This window comes from Ambystoma mexicanum, chromosome 8 (genome assembly GCF_040938575.1).
Source record: "Ambystoma mexicanum isolate Mex_15411 chromosome 8, UKY_AmexF1_1, whole genome shotgun sequence".
Classification (NCBI taxonomy): domain Eukaryota; kingdom Metazoa; phylum Chordata; class Amphibia; order Caudata; family Ambystomatidae; genus Ambystoma; species Ambystoma mexicanum.
The window spans coordinates 327,928,229-327,946,968 of NC_090929.1; the positions used below are offsets into that span (position 1 = coordinate 327,928,229).

At 44.0% G+C, this 18,740-nt stretch overlaps 1 protein-coding gene across 1 annotated transcript in view; it reads right to left on the bottom strand.

The window, feature by feature from the left end:
• Window positions 1-395: 395 nt before the first annotated feature.
• The window catches only part of MAMDC4 (MAM domain containing 4), a 498,376-nt gene continuing 480,031 nt past the window's right edge, over window positions 396-18,740 (bottom strand). Inside the window, exons 29-31 of the mRNA XM_069609267.1 lie at window positions 13,921-14,038; window positions 9,758-9,933; window positions 396-4,144 (exon numbers count right to left, since the gene is read on the bottom strand). Coding sequence (XP_069465368.1) covers window positions 4,115-4,144; window positions 9,758-9,933; window positions 13,921-14,038 — 324 coding nt within the window. The 3' untranslated portion in view covers window positions 396-4,114. The remainder of the gene's footprint in view (window positions 4,145-9,757; window positions 9,934-13,920; window positions 14,039-18,740) is intronic.

Sequence of the window (18,740 nt, forward strand, 5' to 3'; positions counted from 1 at the left end):
AAATATTAAGAGGGATTACAATGGGATCTGCGTGAAATGACCGAATGCAAAAGTCCGAGCTTTTTGTTTTCTTCAATTTTTTCGCAAATATATATGTGGGGGAGACCCCCCACAGCCCCTCAATTTACCCCTATACATTTTTATTAACTTTACCCCCCCCCATATATATCTGTGGAAAAATGGGGGTCGGAACTTTGGCGGTCGGACTTTTTGCCCTCAGTCATTTTGTCCTATTCCGTACCATGTACCATTTATTTCAGACAATGGCAACATTCTGAATAGTGATGGAAAACATCAAGAAGCACATTGAATAGAATCAACTAGGGTGAGTAATATATAAGAATGCTCTAGAAGCAGAATGTCAATGTACTTATATTGATGATTACACATCAATCAGGGTTTCCCATTATATTTATTGTATATATCCTTGTTGAAGATGTAAAGAATTGTAATCAAAAGATCCTCCAGAAGATCCACATCTAAAAGTGTGGCCAAACACGTGTTGGGAACTACAACCATGTAAAGAATAGCAAACAGGCATAAGAAACACAGTAATTCATACTGATAACTATAAGGACTTCAATAGAGACTTAAATCAGAGAAAATAGAAGTCATATTGAATGTTAGAAGACCATACATGCACAGAAAATCCTGTAGGACAACTAAGGACCCAAGAAATATGTGCAGCAACATATGAATTATATACAACTTGAAACCAAAGAGTGAAGTCAATAAATAGCAATTAGACTAACTAAATCCTTTGTTGGGCATTACTTTAACTATACGCTCATCCTCTATGACAAACCGAGCGCAGAAACATGACCCCATACAGCCTTCATGCTTTATATCTGTTATAGGACAGGAACACTAACTGGGCTTAGGCACTAATAAAACGGAAGAAGACTTGTCACCACAACATATGAAATTTGCCTGTCAACCCCCTTTCTCAGAACAGATGGATTATGGACTGCATCAAATACTGCTGGGTGGCAACGAAAGGACTGTTACCAGGCAGGATGACGGTCATTCCATGAGAGGGACGGCTGCAACCTCTGCATCCCTTGCAATCTCCCCTTGAGATCAACTGCAGATCAGCAACCTGAAGATCGATGAGGGTGTTCTGCATGCACTATTGCACTGAACAAGATGAAATATTGGATACTCTGGTGGGATGATGCATCTTGCAAAATCTCTTCAAATGAAGAGCAACATCTGGTACCACCTCCTGGGCACATATTGCTTGCTACTCCATCTACATTCTCATAACCATGTGAAACTATAAAAGATAAAATGCTGGAGAAGAACAGGATTTATTAATAAGGTGTAGCCTCCAGCATTACTATATTTCATAAATTCACATACAACCCTCCTGACCTCAATGGAGGTTGTGCTTGTGCAACCTTCCTATGCTTTGAATCTGTGGTGCAAGGTGTTAAGGGTGGAGGTCAGCAGAGCTGGTGGCAGTAGGACCCATGACAATTTTGCCACAGAATGTTTGCAAGACGCGACCTCCCCTATCGTTGGTGTCTCTTGCCTGTAAAAGGGCATTCCTGCACACCATTGCAATGAGAGCTTGTGCTCTCATTGCAATGACTGCATTCATAACTGCTCCCACTGCATTCACAGCTATTGCTGTGAATGCACTCGAAGGATCTGATCTTTCAGGAGATCAACTTAATTTTCTAGCAGTTCTTTCACAGTTCAAGTCCTTCTCTGTCCGATACGGAAGGAGCTTTATCCAGGTGCTGCATAACACCTCTGGCCACTTTCCAAAGATGAGTGTGATCAATGAGAGCTCTACACCAGAAAAGTGAAGACCTCCCCTCCCCAAAAATGTGGGTTCATTCTCTTAACATGTAATGGCGTCAATGAGCTAAATAGCAGGATGTCTTCTCCATGGATTTTTTTTCCACCTTCTCCATGGATTTTAACACATCCAAAAGGTATTTAGGAATTAAACAGTCTTACAATCGAGTCTAGCTCCTGGCATTCCTTGTGTGTTCTCGGTCACTCACTGTCTGGGATGTTTCCGTGTCTCCTATGCTTCTTTCCTTTGCCTTTGATGTCTCCCTCTTTCTCCCTTGTCAGCTTGTTGGTGGGAGATTCTCTTCAAATGATCTCCGGTCGCTGCAGTCCAATCCTCCGAACCCAGGCCCCCCAGCCACTTGAACTGTTTGATAGGTTGGGAGGATATGAGGCCTCCTACTCCTGACATAGAGGGCTGATACTGGTTCCCAACCCCTTCTGCTTTCCTTCCTCCTCAACGATTTACAATAATCTCATTCTTCGGGAATTCTCCTCTGGTCCCTCTTTCCTCCTCCTATCCCTCTGGTCCTCGCTCTAATCTCCGGTCACCTTACTGATACTTTGCCATATGTTTGTCCCTCCTCCCCTCTAGCCCACCAGGTGTTTGATGTACCTGAGGTTCTTGCTTCTTCTGATTAAGCTTGTTAGGCTAGCACTTCTCTCCTTTGTCCCTTCCCCTAAATGTTCTACTGTTCACCATCTTTCTCGGGTCTTTTTAAAATCTCAGATCTTCATATGACACAGCTCCTTCCTGTAGCTTCACCTCCTCCTGTAGCTGCATCTACGTAGAGGCAGATGCATGCTGCTGCCCCAAGAGTAGTGCCACCATAAGTAAGTGCCTAGCACGCAGAATATTTGCTTCATCCCAGTTCACGGATCTTTCGCAACTGCGTGTGGCAATAGATCATGATCTTGGCAAAAAGACAGCCCCATGGTATTTTCTAATTTTTATTTGTATTTATAAACCTGCAGAATTCAATGACCACAGGTCTGATGCAAGAGTAAGTCGAGAACAAGTATTTTTAGTCTTTCATTACATTGGTTCAGCAGAGTGGCGATTACTACACCCTGGCTCAAGGGAAGGCAGCTTTAACAAGCGTTGCTATGGTAGCCCACTGTCAGGCCCAATGCTCTATTAAAGCGGTAGGAATGGCTTGTTGTAGTTTTTACAAGCCAAATGGGAACCTTTTGTTACTTCTTATTTTTGCAAATTATGGGCACAATAAAGGAGTGCGAAAGATGAGGGGAGTGATAAATCTTTCCAATTCCAAAACATGATGTGAAATCCCTGAAAATTCGGGTTTTCATAGCAATTAAAATCAATTTTCATGCTTCGTTTTCTGTGTAAAATGTATGCAATTTGCCAGAAAAGCATGGATTTTTATTGTCGAGACAGAATTAAATACTTGTAAATCTAGCAAACCGTCAGTGCCGTTTTTCGCTCAAAGGATGAAAATAAAGTTGTGTCTTTGCTCGCTGAAATGCTGAGATATTCACCAAAATTCTATAGAATTCACTGAATTCCCCCAGATGGAAATGTTTTAACCAGGCTTAAGTCATTTAACTGGTCTGTAGCATAAAAGTCTTTGCCACACAGCCGATTGCATGTCCATTCTTCCACTGTGCACAAGGCCTTTGTAGCTGGATTGATTTAATTTGCTCAAAACCATTGTAACCCATTGGAAAAAGGAAAACATGAAGTTAAACATCCTGGTTAGAGGCGGAATAATGATGCCACCATTAATGATCTGAAGGCAAGGAATCTTGCGAAGCCTGTGAGTGTCTATATCTCCAATGAGAGAAGATTTGCTTTCCTCCCCATCAATGTCCTTTCTTTGTAGAAATGGGCGTGCCCCAACCATCTGATGTCCTCTTCAGCATCTCACTGCCAGATGCTAATCCACAGGAATATAGGAAAAGTTGTGTTATGGTTCCCAGGTAATTGCATGGAGGACCTTATTGATAACCAGTGTTGAATGTGGAGACAAGACTCCATGTGTATGCAACAATGCTTTATGAGGAACCAAGCAAGCAGCCATGTTCTACATTTGCGGATGTGGGTAGCACGAGTGCAAAGTTGATGAAATTTGAAGACAATGCTGGATGTTCTTCTTTTGAGGGAGGTTTGTTGGGAAGCATTGTTGCAATCAGACCTTTACTGTTCATCGGGCTAGGGCACAAACTGCTTTTTGTTCTTTCTTCAATGCTTGCGGTGATTTTCTTTGGTCCCAACCTTTATAAACCATTGTTCTGATGCAAGGAGCCATACCAGCTTTGGATTGGTGGGTGAGCAGGGTCTGGGCTTTCCTCAGGAGTCATCAGAGAAACTTACTGTGTCCTGAAAACAAGCACAAACAGTGTTTTATACATCAGGCGGCCAAGTGAGAATCATGGACTTGAATATCAAACACAGAGTTTAATGATTCTGAGCGATGCTTTCTGAAATGGATCTTATTAGGGCACAGGCATGTACACCAACTTCCCTTAGGGTCATGCAGGATGCGCATCAGGAGTCAAACTAAGGATGACTAGGGCTCATGAGTAGGACACACATGAAAAGGCCATTCATTGGGTACCACTAATTTAGGAGTTTCTGTTATTTTAGTATTTTTGTGATGGTTTTCTAATCATGTGTTCGGGTCATCAGAAGAGTATGTCTGACAGTGCTGGATGAGCCCATTGGAACATTGGAGGTGGGACAATGTTGCTGGGGTGCATTGAAGACGTTTCCCCACTCTTCCACTGTTTCTCTATTTTCCATAGTTTTCTTTCATCTAATTCTCCCCTTTCCCTCTCTCTGAACCTGAAGATGCAAAATGACAACTGCTGAATATTTTCTAAAGATTTCTGCAATGTATGTACTCCTGATACCTTCTACACTGTAACTACCAAATATTCCCATGCGTTTGGCATTGGTGACTGTTTAGCTGGAGTTAAAGGACTATTTAGTTTGGTTAAAATATGTTGGAAAACTCCAAAATGTCCTGTTGACCTTTCCATGGGTGAACTGGATGGTTTTGGTTCACTTTTTAAACCATTTCTAGCTCTGTACATTCAATGACCCCTGCAAGCAGGGCTGCTTTGAGTATTTTTCCTGCCTTAAAGTTGGATTTGCCCCCCCGCCCTCCTTCTCCAACATGTGAGTGAACGTTGCTGCTCGTAGTGGCAATCTGGGACCCCTCTGTTGACAGCCTTCGAGAAGGACCCCTGCTGTTTTCTTACACTAGAACAGGCCCATGTGCTTCTATTATTTCCCACTACGTCACAGGAACACAAAGCTTTTTTTTGTATTTCTTGTTGCAGAGGAACTCACTGGAACACAGCAAAATCATCACGTGAAGGTTATAATCATTAAGTGACAAAGGAACAGATATAAAGTGCAAACACAAGCTAAAATCCAAAAATGGTGTCAGCTCCAGTCACAATTATGTGGTGAAAAGGCAAATGATAACCTGTGCCCATTAACCTCTGAGATGCGTTGTCTAATATAAAGGCGGCGTAGGTTAATTTCTGGCTCAATATGAAAGACTTACAATAATTGATCAAGTGTACGTGGTTCGGGCCCCTCTGCATTTTATTTTCAGGGCACACCAGTGTTAGAAGACATTTTGTCATTCAACTTTAATACTGGGTCCATATGGTCCGAGGAGCTGGCGGTGTTCCAGAGTCAGAGGGGCTTGGCAGAGACTGACAAACTTCAAAAGTGATATACAGTGTTTATATCGAATCCTGTATATTGAAGACCCTATATATCTAATCTTTTATCTTGAAAACCTTTATATTGATTATATTTAGGATGGGGTAAAGGTATATTTATATTTAGGGTGGGGTAACCATTTTGTGGGTAAATGGTTGGGATGTGTTTTTAGGGGTGGGAAACAGGGGCTTGGGGGGACCCACCTTAAAAAAATGCCTTCACTATAAAGGTCTTCAAGATAAAAGATTTGATATATGGGCATTCGGTATACATTTCCTCTGTATAAAGACATGTAACCATCAAGAGTGAGACACTTCAAGAGAGGCCCACCTGCTCAGAGCTTCAGAAATAAGGTTATTCAGTGTAGACTTTGAAACCTTGGTTGGAGGAACTGTTTGGGATTAGTGAAACAGAGAATGCAGGAGGCTGTAGAGATCATTTTCTCAGTAGAGACTGCCACGCTCATTGTTTGTTTAGGTCTTCGGATGAGCACACTATGAGGCCCTGTGGCCGCCTCAACTTACCTATTGCTTAGAAAGGAATGTATGAAGATGCCGTGAAGGAACCCGTCCATGTTAGCTGAAGTGACTTACCTTGTATACTAGATTATGTCATATAACTTACTTAACAAAAGTCATTCTAATTGATATTTTCAAAATTTCTAATTTGCAGCAGGTATTATCTTAACAAACCAGACATTCTTCATCAAATGTGATGCCCATAAGAATCTCAACCAACAGTATTCTTATTGTTAACAACAATGCTTAATTACCTCTTTGGTTGCAACATGGTGGCCAACTAACAACATGCCCTTTCTTTGTTGTTGCAAGTATTAACTAACACACAGAGATTGCGCTCTCAACGCTGACAGGGCCTCCATTGATGCAGAAGCTATAACTTTGTAAGGCACTGCATATAACTTTCTTTTCTTAACTTTTATTGTTACTATTTGGGCAAATTAAGACCATTGCCACTATCATATACCTAAAGACCATCATTAATTATCTTACCTTTTCAGAGACTTTCCGAATTACATTTTGGAGCCTCTTTCTAGCACCAGGATCGGACTGGCCTATAGGGCAACAGGGCAATGCCCGAACCAAAAATGCAAAATGCTACTGTGCGCCTGTTTTTTTGGTCAAAGTGGTCCACTTTTTTGGCCAATGAGGGCCAGTTTGATGAGTTACTATGTGGCTAGTAGCTTTGACCATTGTTGCTGATTTGTATAAATATTCTTTAAATTGCACAATTTGCATCACATTTTATCAAAAAACTCTCCCTTGGGTACTATTCAAACCGTGTCACAAAAGGAGTGACTTGCCATTTGCAACTGTGGGCCACTTTTTCAATGGTGCCTGAGACAGTTGTATACCCCAGTACGACCCTTTCTACCACCGGGGCATACTTATTGATTCAAAAGATGTCCAATTTTAAAGTTGCTATGACATTTATTGACCTAAATTTGAAGATATTAATCAGTCTTTTTTTTTTGCCCATAAGTGACTTATGATCATTCATTCATACCTCCATATTGTGCATTTGGATAGGATGGTTCATTGAATTTCCCAGGTTCCAAAACCATTAGGCATGTTACATGAATTAAAGAAAATACTTTATATAGTTACTTGTTGAATAAAGAGCCCGCATGTCTTGTATGTTACATGGCCCAAAGATAAATCCAAAGGTCAGTAAGTTGTTACAAGCAGGCATTAGTATTGGTTTTCTTTAGCAATCAGAACTGCAATGTGATGAGCTATACTTCTATTAATACAAACGTTACACACATTTATCCCAAAGATTTACAGCATCGAGCACATTCGAATACAATGTAGATATTTCTGATTTGGCATGTGTTGGTCTTGACAAAGCACGAGGAAGTCTTAATCGAATAATACGCTTGAAACGTGTCAGTGCCTTTTTAGTTTGTTACGTTAAGGTTACGTTTTTATACTATATAATTAAACTTTATTGTTAGCAATTGGACTAGTATTGGTTAAGATGCTGGTGTTGACAAGCACATCACATTTAATGTGGAATGCCTGGGTGATTAAACAAATGTCTTGAAAATCAAAATCAAAATCATTTGATGGAAATTTGCGGAATAAATGATGACATTTGCTTGACAATGAAGGAGAACAACCAGCACATTGCTCAGACATTGGGCCTCATTACGACCCAGGCTGCGGCGCCGTTAACCTATTAGCGTCTAATTACGAGGTCCCTTTGCGGGACCCGACCTTAACGGCTGGTTTTACCAGCCGTTAAAGTAGGGTGCCCCAAAGGGACCTTGGTGCTAAGTATGGTGCCGCAATTTGCGGCACCGTACTTAGCGCCTTCCCCATTCCCATTGAGCCCTATGGGGCAAAAATGGGAATGGGGAAGGGCCCATGGTGAATGGGGAATTACCACCCCGCCAACCTTGGAATGGGGCGGTAATTCCGCCATTCACCATGGCGGACCCCGGCATGGACCATGGTGCTAATAGCACCATGGTTTAGCGCCGGGGTCGTAATGAGGCCCATTGACTGCTCTGCAAGCTGCCGAGTCCAGTTAGAAGACCCTTTGTGCTTGGTATTGGTTATAAGGTGGACTAGGCCGTTGTGGGGTTCAGGCTGAACTCCTTTAGAAGTTATCTGCATAACCCAGCCATGCGCTGCCATCAGTATCTACATGAGCAGAAGTTGAAGAGGACATCAGAGAGCACGAGTGAGCGCAGGCCAGGCTGCAGTATTAGAGTATTTACTTAACAGAGGATCGGTTATATTGGTGGGATGGAAGAGCGGATGGTACTATTACACTCTGCAGAACAGCTGGCGAGAAGTGAGAACACACTTTTCAAACACATGTTGTAGCGTAGGTTTGGGGTGACCGGGCCATTTAGTCGGCTGCCTGGGCACTCTCTATTCAAGTGCCACGTGGTGGAGGCAGGTGCAGAGGTTCGCAGTCTGGGCAGGTGGAGGACTTCTTGACACTTTCCAGGTGATGCCCCGGGTATCGAGAGCTGAAGGTCCTGAGAGTTGCTAAACAGACATGGCCTCACTCCAGCCGATACCTGGGTACTGCTGCAGGTGGGGGGTTCACACAGATACAGCATCTTGGCAAACAGTTGTTCTTACTTTACGAGATGCATAGGCCGTGTGCACCTGCGGACAAGGGGTGTTGAAGATGAAACGTTGAAGAGCAAAGACAGACTCCAAAAGCTAATTGTACACATTGTGATAGGGATTTCTGTATTAACAGACATAGGGTCACTCCTTGAAGACTGCTTCAAGCTGGGAGGTACCTTCTTACTGACTGCTACGCGTGCTTTGGAACCCCAGAGCCAACAATGATCACCAATTACAATCTCGCTACAGAAACCTGGGCACAGTGCACTGGGGAGTGGACGAAATTCTAGGGTTACAATATCTCGATGGAGGCTTCACTGCCTTTTAGAAGCCTCTTCAGCATTGCAAGCCCTAGGGTTGCGGTGTCTGAGACAGAGGTAGAGTTGCCCAGCGCAGACTTTCCTAACTTCGAGCAAACTGCTTATTACGACAGATCGGGCTGAAGGTTCTGGGGGTGGGTGAAGCTAGAAAACTGCAGACCTAGCACTACTCGTGGGCACTTCCGTATCCGTAGTAGACTTGGCAAACCTGCACCACCATGCCCAAGGAGATGCCTGGATACTGCCCACTGGCCTTAGTCTCGGGACTAAGCCTTAGTGTTGGGAGGATAGCTCAGGGGCAACGTGCTCGCATTGGAAACAAGACGACACAGAGCAACACAGGTTCGATCCCCGGGTCCGCTCTTGGAAACCTCTGGGTATTAAGCGTGTTATAAATAACCTATCATATCATATCATTCCTTCAGAAAAGTCTTCTCTGTATAATTTATAGGCCATAACCAAATTGTGCTGGGAAAGCTGCTGGCCAACAACAAAGGTTCCATTGCGTTAGGTATTGCCAACATAAAATATAGAGTCACAAGGCACAGCTGTGTTGCGAAGTTTTAAATAGCCATTTCAGTGGAGGTGTTTCTATTTCGGTAAAAATATCACATGAAAGGCCTCCATTTCCATCGAATGTCTCAAAATGCAGCCTTGTGCTTGCCCTCTCATGATTGCTAATCCCGGGTTTTTTTCTCACACCATCTCGGAAACTGTTGTGGTCCTTGGTGACAAGGAGAATTACCGTACTGCTATGCTACCTCCAAAGATGTCGTTCTCATGCCGTGGGTATCAAAATACCCACATTAAAGAGTGCTGGGTTTTACCTGCTGAAATGTGAGATTGTCAAAGCCGGCCAGGCCCTCCACGCGTGCTGGTTCCTCAGAATGCTGCGTTTGCTGCCTCTTCCTCACCCAGCGCAGGACTGCAGCAACAGCAACAACCAGCAGAATGATCCCCAGGAGGACACCAAACACGATAATTGCCGTGTTGTCCGTCCTCTCTGCAAACAGAAAGTGTAGAGCATTGTGAGTTTCCTCAGCCAGTTATGCATCCTTCATAATTTCCACAAAGGTGAGATTAGGGTGGAGTTCACACAGCTGAATGGAAAAACAACCCACACACATTAAGATCAACAATCAATCACTAAAGCATGTCACCATCACACTCCCAGATAATTGCTAAGCAGAGCTATATATTTGCACGTGAGCATTGGCGGCTCTTCCATCGTGGATGTTGGGTGACCGGACTGGAGCCAAGATCACAGCGGACTGCTCATTCTCACAGCAGTAGCGGCTGCACTGAGAGCGAGCAACTTCTCCGCTGCACCCAGAACAGGCAAGTCCATGCATGCCCATGTGTGGCAATGTGCAATCCTGAGGGCGTCACACGTGCACAATGACGACTCTCCCCATAGACACGAGCGGGACTGTGCTGGCGCATACACTGGAGTGAAGGCGGACATGGTCTTCAACTCAGTGGCACATCCAGAAAGTGAACCCGGAAGTTGCATGGATGAAACCACCTCTCCGTGCTTCCTCGTTGTGCTACCAAGAGGCCAGCAGCATTGCCTGTCGCGTCTAAGGGGTGGGGGGAACTGAAGGTGCTATAGTCCCATGTCTTTTGGTTGCAGCCGTGGATAAATGCTTTGGGGCTACAACCAAAAGGCTAGCTAGCCCCGAATCCCGATAGTCCCAACATTAGCGTAGCTTCAGATCTTTTCAGACCTAGAAATGCCCCTGAGAAACCGCAAGGATAAATATTACAATATGTCTGTGTGGGAGAATGCATTGCTTTTAATATGAGACATGTGGAACCATTTATTTATTTATCTAACCTAACTTGCAAGTACCCCCCTTTGTATTCGCAACACATGATAGGGAGGCTGCAAGGGAGAGAGGGCTGGAGTGAGAAAGGAGGCTATGGGGAAGAGGAGAGAGGGACTGAGACAGGAGCGAGAGAGATAGAACAGGAGAGGGGAAGCTGAAGAGTCAGTCAATCGGGCGGGGGAGGGGTGTCTGGCACTACCCAGTATTTGGGGGGTTGTGTTGGCCAGTGGTGGAAATTGAAAAACATTGGTGGGGAATCCTACAAAGGCCGAGTTTGGGGGGGTGGCAGAGCCAGAGGAGGCAGGGTTAAGGGGGGGAGCTGTCAGTTGACCTCCGATCAAAGGAAATGTCCAAATTAATAGTTTCAAATGGCGCTATTTCTTTCATGTTGCTTCTTTTCAAAACTATATATCAATTCCACTTTAAGCCACTTCCATGGCACTGGTGATGAGTTACTTCACTACGCGGATAATAGTTTTGACCAGTGTTGCTCAGTAAATATTCTTTAAAATGCACAACATGCATCCTATTTTATATTTTTAAAAAAAATTCCCCTTGGGGAATTATTCAAACACAGTGACTTCTGTTCGCCATAAGCAACGTTTTCCTTTACTTGAACCACACCAGGCACAGCTCCTGCATCTCCCCTCTGAAAGCAGTTGGGTGACTGCATTGTGTGTGATGTTAATAGAGGTATTTGTTTATGCAATGTTTGTCGGATACCTGTATCTGACAAACATTGTATAAATAAATAAATATACAGGTATCTGACAAACATTGCATAAATAAATACCCCTATTAACATCACACACGATAAATAAATAATCCAGGTCCATGTATCCGACAAACATCCCATAAATAAATAAATACATAAATAAATAAATAAACTGGGTCTCGTGGCTGAAGACCGGGTTGTGTCTGAGGACTGTAACTTCCTATTGTGACCTCTTGATGGGGTCACCAGAGGAAGTTACAGTTTGCTCGCATGCACTTTTTTTTTCCTTCTCCCCAGCGCAGAGCAGGGGTTTGGGGCGGCTGACTCTGGCCAGATCTGAAATCCGGCTACACATCTGGTGCCGGATCCGGGGAGAGCCGGCCCAATGACCAGCGTTGGTGTTGGGCTAAAGAATATGGATTCTTTTTGAAACTGGTATAAATCAATTTTCAGGAGGCAATGTGAAACTGGCAAGGCAATGTTTGGAGACTAATGCAACTTGTTAAAGTGTATGACTGGAATGTATGCAACTTGCATGGCAATGTTGAAACTGGCACAGTAATTTTATTTAGACACTGAGCTGCATATACATTTTTGGGGGGTAAATGTGAAACCAGCATGGTAATTCTGGGGCATATAGTCCTCTGCATGAATATGTACTAAATGAGTTGGAGACTGTGCATTCACAGAAATGGGTGTGTAGCCATGTGTGTGTTGCCACTTAACTAAGTGAATCAGAGTACCTTATCCCGTGTGATAGGGAAGTTATCTGTATTGAGGGAGGCCGGCTGGGTTATGGGGTACAAAGTCTTTTGGAGGCATATTTATTAGGTCAGTTGCAGGGCATTCTGGGAAAGAAGTCCAATGTGGATATCTGCACTATAAGAGGCAGAAAACATTCTGGACCATGTTTCAGAGGACAGCTGTATTGAGGCAGTGTGCATTCTGGGAAATGGTTCCACCTCGGAACTGTGCAAGATAATGCATTCTGGAACATGTAGTCCTGTGGTGGAATTTGAACAACGGGGGAGGTGAATACAAGGGATATGCCTTCATGTGAGGGAACCCGTACTGTATGAGATAGTGAATTCCTGTGGTGAGATGATATCAGGACATACAGTCCTGCCCGGATATCATTCCTGCTTGGGATACATTGTATTGTTGGCAATTAAGTCCTTTTGGACCTCTGCGCCATTTTAGTCTGAGTGATATGTGGGCCATGTATAACTCGTGTGCAGTTCTGCATAATGAGGCAGAATGTATTCTAGAGCATGTTTGAGTGTCTGCACTGAATGAGCTGAGTGTATTCTGGGAAGTGTGGTTCTGCCATGCCTGTGTACCTGGAGATGTAGCAAGCATTCTGACATTTGTTTCGGTAACTAGACATATGATGGAAATCAGGGCATGTGAGGCTGTAACTAACTTTCCAGGCTGCCTTTGGCATATGGGCTGCACCTAGAAATGTGATGGCTGTATTCGCCACGCAAGGCTGAACCTGGGCATACGCTGACTGCGGATGCGTGTATTTTGCTGCACCTTGGCAAGGCGCTCGGCCTCTCCACGCGAGGCTGCACCTAGCATGTGATGGCAGCCCTTGCACATTTGAGAATGTCTCTGTGTTTGCTTTTATCATGTAGTTGATACACTCACACATAGACTACACATTTAAAAACAACAAAAAAAACACATGACAAATTGAACGTGTCCGCCAACATAATTTATGATCACTATGTGAAGCATTCACCTTTACAATTCCGCACCACCTGAGCAATAAAACAGAAATGGAATTAATCGCAACAATCTTAGTTTGCAGTTTATGCCAGCTTGCCCATTGTGTTTTTATGATTGTCTGTAAGAGGTTCTAGGGGCTAGTATCTAAATCTTCGGGCAATAAAACATGACAAAATACCCCTTTAGAATTCTAGAAGGCCATATTCAATTGAACAAAAACATGTGTTGGTCTTCAATTACCTTTGGATGTTTTCTGCATATACCGTGGTTGTCATAGTAACTGTATGTTAAAAGTTTACTATGACCCATTCATTTTGGGCAAGCTATCATCCTCAGTTTGATTCGATTTGTTTACATTTATTTATATACAAAATCTAATGAAAATAAATATGAAATGTACTGAGAAAACTAGAAAAACAACAAAGACATCCTGGTTGTCAACTTTGAGATCCATTAGCAGTAATTTTAAGATAAGTGATGCCGAGTGGATGCTGTACGCCAATTTCAATATGTCTTTAGAACCATACAAAAGGACAATAGGATTGAAAGAAGTTAGCTTCGAATTCGGAGCAAATTCCACAACTATGGTGTGTCCCATCAGAAAAGGTGAGCTGCATACATTTTAACTGAAGAATTTGGGGATTTCCTGCTTCAGGTGCTGTTGGATGCCCTGGGGACCTTAAAACCCTGCGTCATGATTTGCCCCTGGTCTTACCTTTAGTTTTTTCCTCTTCCTTGATAGTGTCACAGTTCCCTCCTGCAATGTACTCAATGTCATCCAGCGCCACAGGTCCAGAAGCACCCAGGACTCCTTTGGCGGCTTCAAAGACAAGCTGTAGTAAGTGGTAGAAGAATTTGATAAGCACCGATACAGGACGTAGGCGTGTTTCACAAACCCCAAACTATGGAAACTTTATGAAACAGAAAGAGAGGACATTGAAATGTATACACCTTTCAAAATATTGCACAGATGACTGTGCAACAAACCTATTTAGAAGGATATTTATCATGGATTTATACCACCATTCAAATGAATTCACCCGACTATTGCTGCCCCCAATGGCCAAATGAACCTGGGAACATGCATGTTCTGTTATTCGGCCCAGCCCAGAGTGAGTGAGGGATGGACGCTTTTTAAAATCAAGAGAATTTACTCAACTTTGTCCGCTTTTCTCCATCAATTATTAGTACAAGGTAGGGCTGACTGCTGGCCTTTACATGACGCCCCCTTAATACAACGTGGAAAGACTCCATCATATGACATTTGCTCCAGTAATTAAACCTAGTTCTCTTCTTTGTCAGATTCTACACTTAAAAAGGAAGTCAACTTTCCTCAAGGTATTCATCCAAAGAATATCTCCTTTACTCCTTTCAGCATGCTACACTATCCTCACTGGGCTAGTGCTCACCCACAGTCCTCCTGTTCAATACCCAAGGAGTCATGGCAATCGGTTATCCCATGGAGGGGGATATGAATATTACCAAGTCATTGGAAAATACATCCCCTTCCCCGAAGGTACCAAATATTACTGATCAAACCGCTGATCCATGAAAGAAAAAACACACCCATGTATGCTTGCAAACTAAGGAACCTTTTTTAACTGAGAGAAGCAGAATGAGGTCATCACGCAATATCGGCCCACAGAACTACTGTGGAAATCCATAATAAGCCTGATCTGGGAGGTGTAGCCAGTAGTGATATGTGAATATGCTTGTAGTAGCTCAGGTGGTGGCCCTGCATATTTCCAGAGGGGTCGTTCCCTTTGCCTCAGTCCACGCCATTCCTCTGTTTGACCAACACAGAATGCTCTCTGTAGGAGCTGAACCCACAAGGGAGCAAGGTAGCAAGATGGATTCTTAATCCAACAACTGATGGCGAGAGTGTAAGCCTTTTGCCCCTTGTTAACCTTCCCCAAGGTGACAAAAAATCTGTTGCTGGTTTGAAAGGGGTAGATGTCAGCGTGGACATCCAATCTCCTCATTCAAAATAGGCCCACCTCTCAAGAAGTGAGTGCACGTTTGTCTGTAAAGCAAGTTTATTGTATTCAAATGGCTGGGAGGGGCTAGATGACTCCGTAGAGACAGAACTAACCAGATTCTCTATGAACCCCACACAGGTTACACCTTATATACATTATTGCAACATTAAACACACTCCCACATATTCCCTTACAAAGTCATCCCCCAAACATGATTCGTTAACTCTAAACAAGGAAATCTAATCCCCCTCAGTTCCCACACCCTCATTGGATACATTCACTTAACCACCATCCCCTTTTGACATGCATTTACATTAGTTCATAGCTACAGCTTAGCCCTTTTTGGGATCTTCCATAGTCGGTCGTGACATCATCGCATGGTTACATATTCATGTACAACAATCCTAATTTATTACAGGCTCCATCTGGCCAAGGGCCTCTTAACCCCGGGAGTGATGCACATGGCTTTTACAAGGACACTTCAAAAATATGAGGAGGGAGCAAAATAAACATGCTTCCTTTGAACCAGTGATAAACATCTTATCCACCCAGACTTGCTGACGTCCCTGGTACCTCTCGTTTCACGCTAATCTATAATGGCTACCATTTCAGCATGCTTGGCCTCTGGCTACATCCTCATAATTTTCCTGAGAATGTGATCTAAACCCATAAACCATTTGCCAACTCTGCCCTTAAACTCCCCTTGCTATCGGTTTATTACTTGGCCCAATTTGGTCTCGGGAGGATAGCTCAGGGGCAATGTGCTGCCTTGGAAGCAAGATGACACGGAGCACCACAGGTTCGATCCCTCGGTCCGTGCTTAGCAACTTCTGGGTATTAAGCACTTTATAAATAACCTATCATATCATATCATCCATGGTCACTGAATAACAAACTCCCATGTTCTCAGGAAGATTGCATCACCTGTCCACAATAACACCACGTGGTAAGCCCATGCCTGGCCGCAACTGGTTATTGCAGTTGTCCAAATGCAGTTAGCTGCCTTTCCCCATCCTTCAACCTCGATCAGCAAGCTTCCTAGGTCGCACAGAGTTTATCTCACCACCCCACGTTTCTGCAGCCTACACAAACCCCAACTATGAGGTACACGCAGTATCCAGCCTTACCATGTATTTATGTATTCACTGTGTACCCCTTGTTCCTCAACTGTCTCAAACATATTTTCCTGCAAACCCCCATGTATATATATGTCTATACATGTATGTTCAAGACTCCTGTGTCCCTTCACAGTGGCTTCCTAACCCGCAAATGTCCTTTCTCGCATGCACATATAAATCTCTTTGCTTCCCATCTTTAGGCGCTGTATTGCATGCCACACAGCTACATTGTATTTCCACTTTATCTGCAGACTTGTTATTATATTGCTACGTGTGTGCAAATCTAAAATGTATCAACTATACATAAAATTACACTAATAGTAACTCTCATCCCATTCTCATTAACTACACTAGAAACACACTAAATTGCAACATCATGCTAAAATCACGGCTACCCCAGCCACTAATATGGCGCGCACAATGCAAACCCTTCTTTCCCATTGAAACCATTATTGACCATCCCTACAGAGGCCTTTTCCAGGTGAGGATAGACCAAATGCCCAGATAAAAGAGGAGTTCCCCATCCACGAGCGTAAGGTCAGCTGGAAGGGAAGGGAGAACTATATATTGATGCATATGAAATGTGGAGACCACCTTGGCCTAAATGTGGGGTTGCAGCAAGGAGTGATTGTCAAGTTTAAGTAAATAAGGGCTGACCTGTTGGTGAAGCTGAATCACTTGTTTGGGTTACAAGGGTTGACAGCGCTGAAATGCGAACACTGCCTCTATGAACATCCGCCGACTTGGATGCACAGGGTGGCGTGTACTCACAGGGCAGAGCCCAAGGTAAAACCCTTTCGGGTAAAAACCCTTCGTTATGCTGGAGGTGTTTTCCAATTACCCCATTGCAGAAACCAGGAAGGAGAGAAAGAAGTCAAGCAGGGACAAGGCAGAATGACTGGAACTCTCATGGGGATCTATTGAAAACAACAGAAGCGAGAAAAGGAGCCAAACAGATTCAGCGAAGGAGGAGGAGGGGCTAAGAAGTAGAGAGGCAAGGAGGCTGGGGGGCTAGGAGCAAGGGTAAACAAGGAACGCATAAACTGGAGCATCAGTGCTTGCAGAAAAGAGCGAAGCAACGCAAGGAGCTTAAGACTGGTTTGGTTCTTATGTGAATAGTATTGCCGGCAAGTCACATGAGTCATTCTGGAACACGGCATCCATCTTGGGAAACACTAGACCGGGAACCGAATCTTCAAATGTTGAGAAAATGGGCCGCCATCTTGCAGAGGTGTATCTCCCATATAGATGACTCTTCCTCCACTGCTGCCATAGCGACCACGTGTGTGACCGATTCCTAAGAGTGATTGCACCTGGTGGTACCACCAAATAAGGATGAGTGCAGAGAAGGGGCCCTAACTCGTCGACCCTTCTGACAGAGGTGATAGCAATCTGAAATATGGTTTTAAGGGACAGATATTTCAAAGTTGCCAGAGCAAAGAGACTCAAGGGAAGGTCATACTTTGGATTAAGGGGTTTGATCCAAAGCCAAGAGATAGGGAAACTCTGCCAAAGCCTGGTATTTATGACTTCAGCTTGATTGGAACCAACCAAAGGACCCCCAACGGCCTTGGAAGCTCTTGACTAGGCCCTGAGCAAGGAATGGGCCAGAACTAAGTCAAAACACATTTGTAAAAAGCGAGTAATGACAATTCAGGGAAAGGATGGAGTTCATGCTGCACCAAGTTACAAAAGCTTGCCAGCGAGGGAATAGGGTCAAGGGTATAGGTCCTACAAAAACCATGGTCAGCAAGAGAGTGGAAACCCCAAAGGACCTCATGCTTGACCACTGCTGCCCATTACCAGTTGCTGTTCTGCTCAATGTTCCCTTGGAGCATAACCAGGGAGAGAGACCTTGGAAGAGGCAGAAGATGGAGTTGCCAACTGCAGAAGGGATGAGGAACCCACACCTCCTGGTCCAGTAAGACATGATCACTAGGACTCCACCCTGCTGCACTTGATCACACTCAGGACCATGGTGATCAGGCGCATGAGAGGGAAGGCAAACAGGAGCATGGCTGGCTGGCCAGAGGTGGACAGAGTATTTGTCCTGCATGATCCCTTCTTTAGGAACCTCTAACAGAAGAGGGGGAGTTGGCATTTGACCACAAAGCAAATAGGCCAATGTCTGGAAGGTCAAAGAGCAGAGTGATCTTCTTGAAGGGTGCCGAGTAAGTACCATCTCTTGGGACGTTGGAATTACCTTGCTTGGGGAGTCTGCAAAAGTATTCTTAATTCCCCTGATATGATAAGTTTCCAGTGACAGCAGGTTTCTCTGTGTCCAAGAACCTATGGAGAGGGTGATTGTTGCCAAGTATCAGGATCCCACACACCATGGCAATTTATGTAGGCAATTGTTGTCATGCTGTTAGTCCGGGCCCTGACCGATGTGTCCTTGATAATTAGTAAATGGAACAACAGAGCCCAGCCGATGGCTT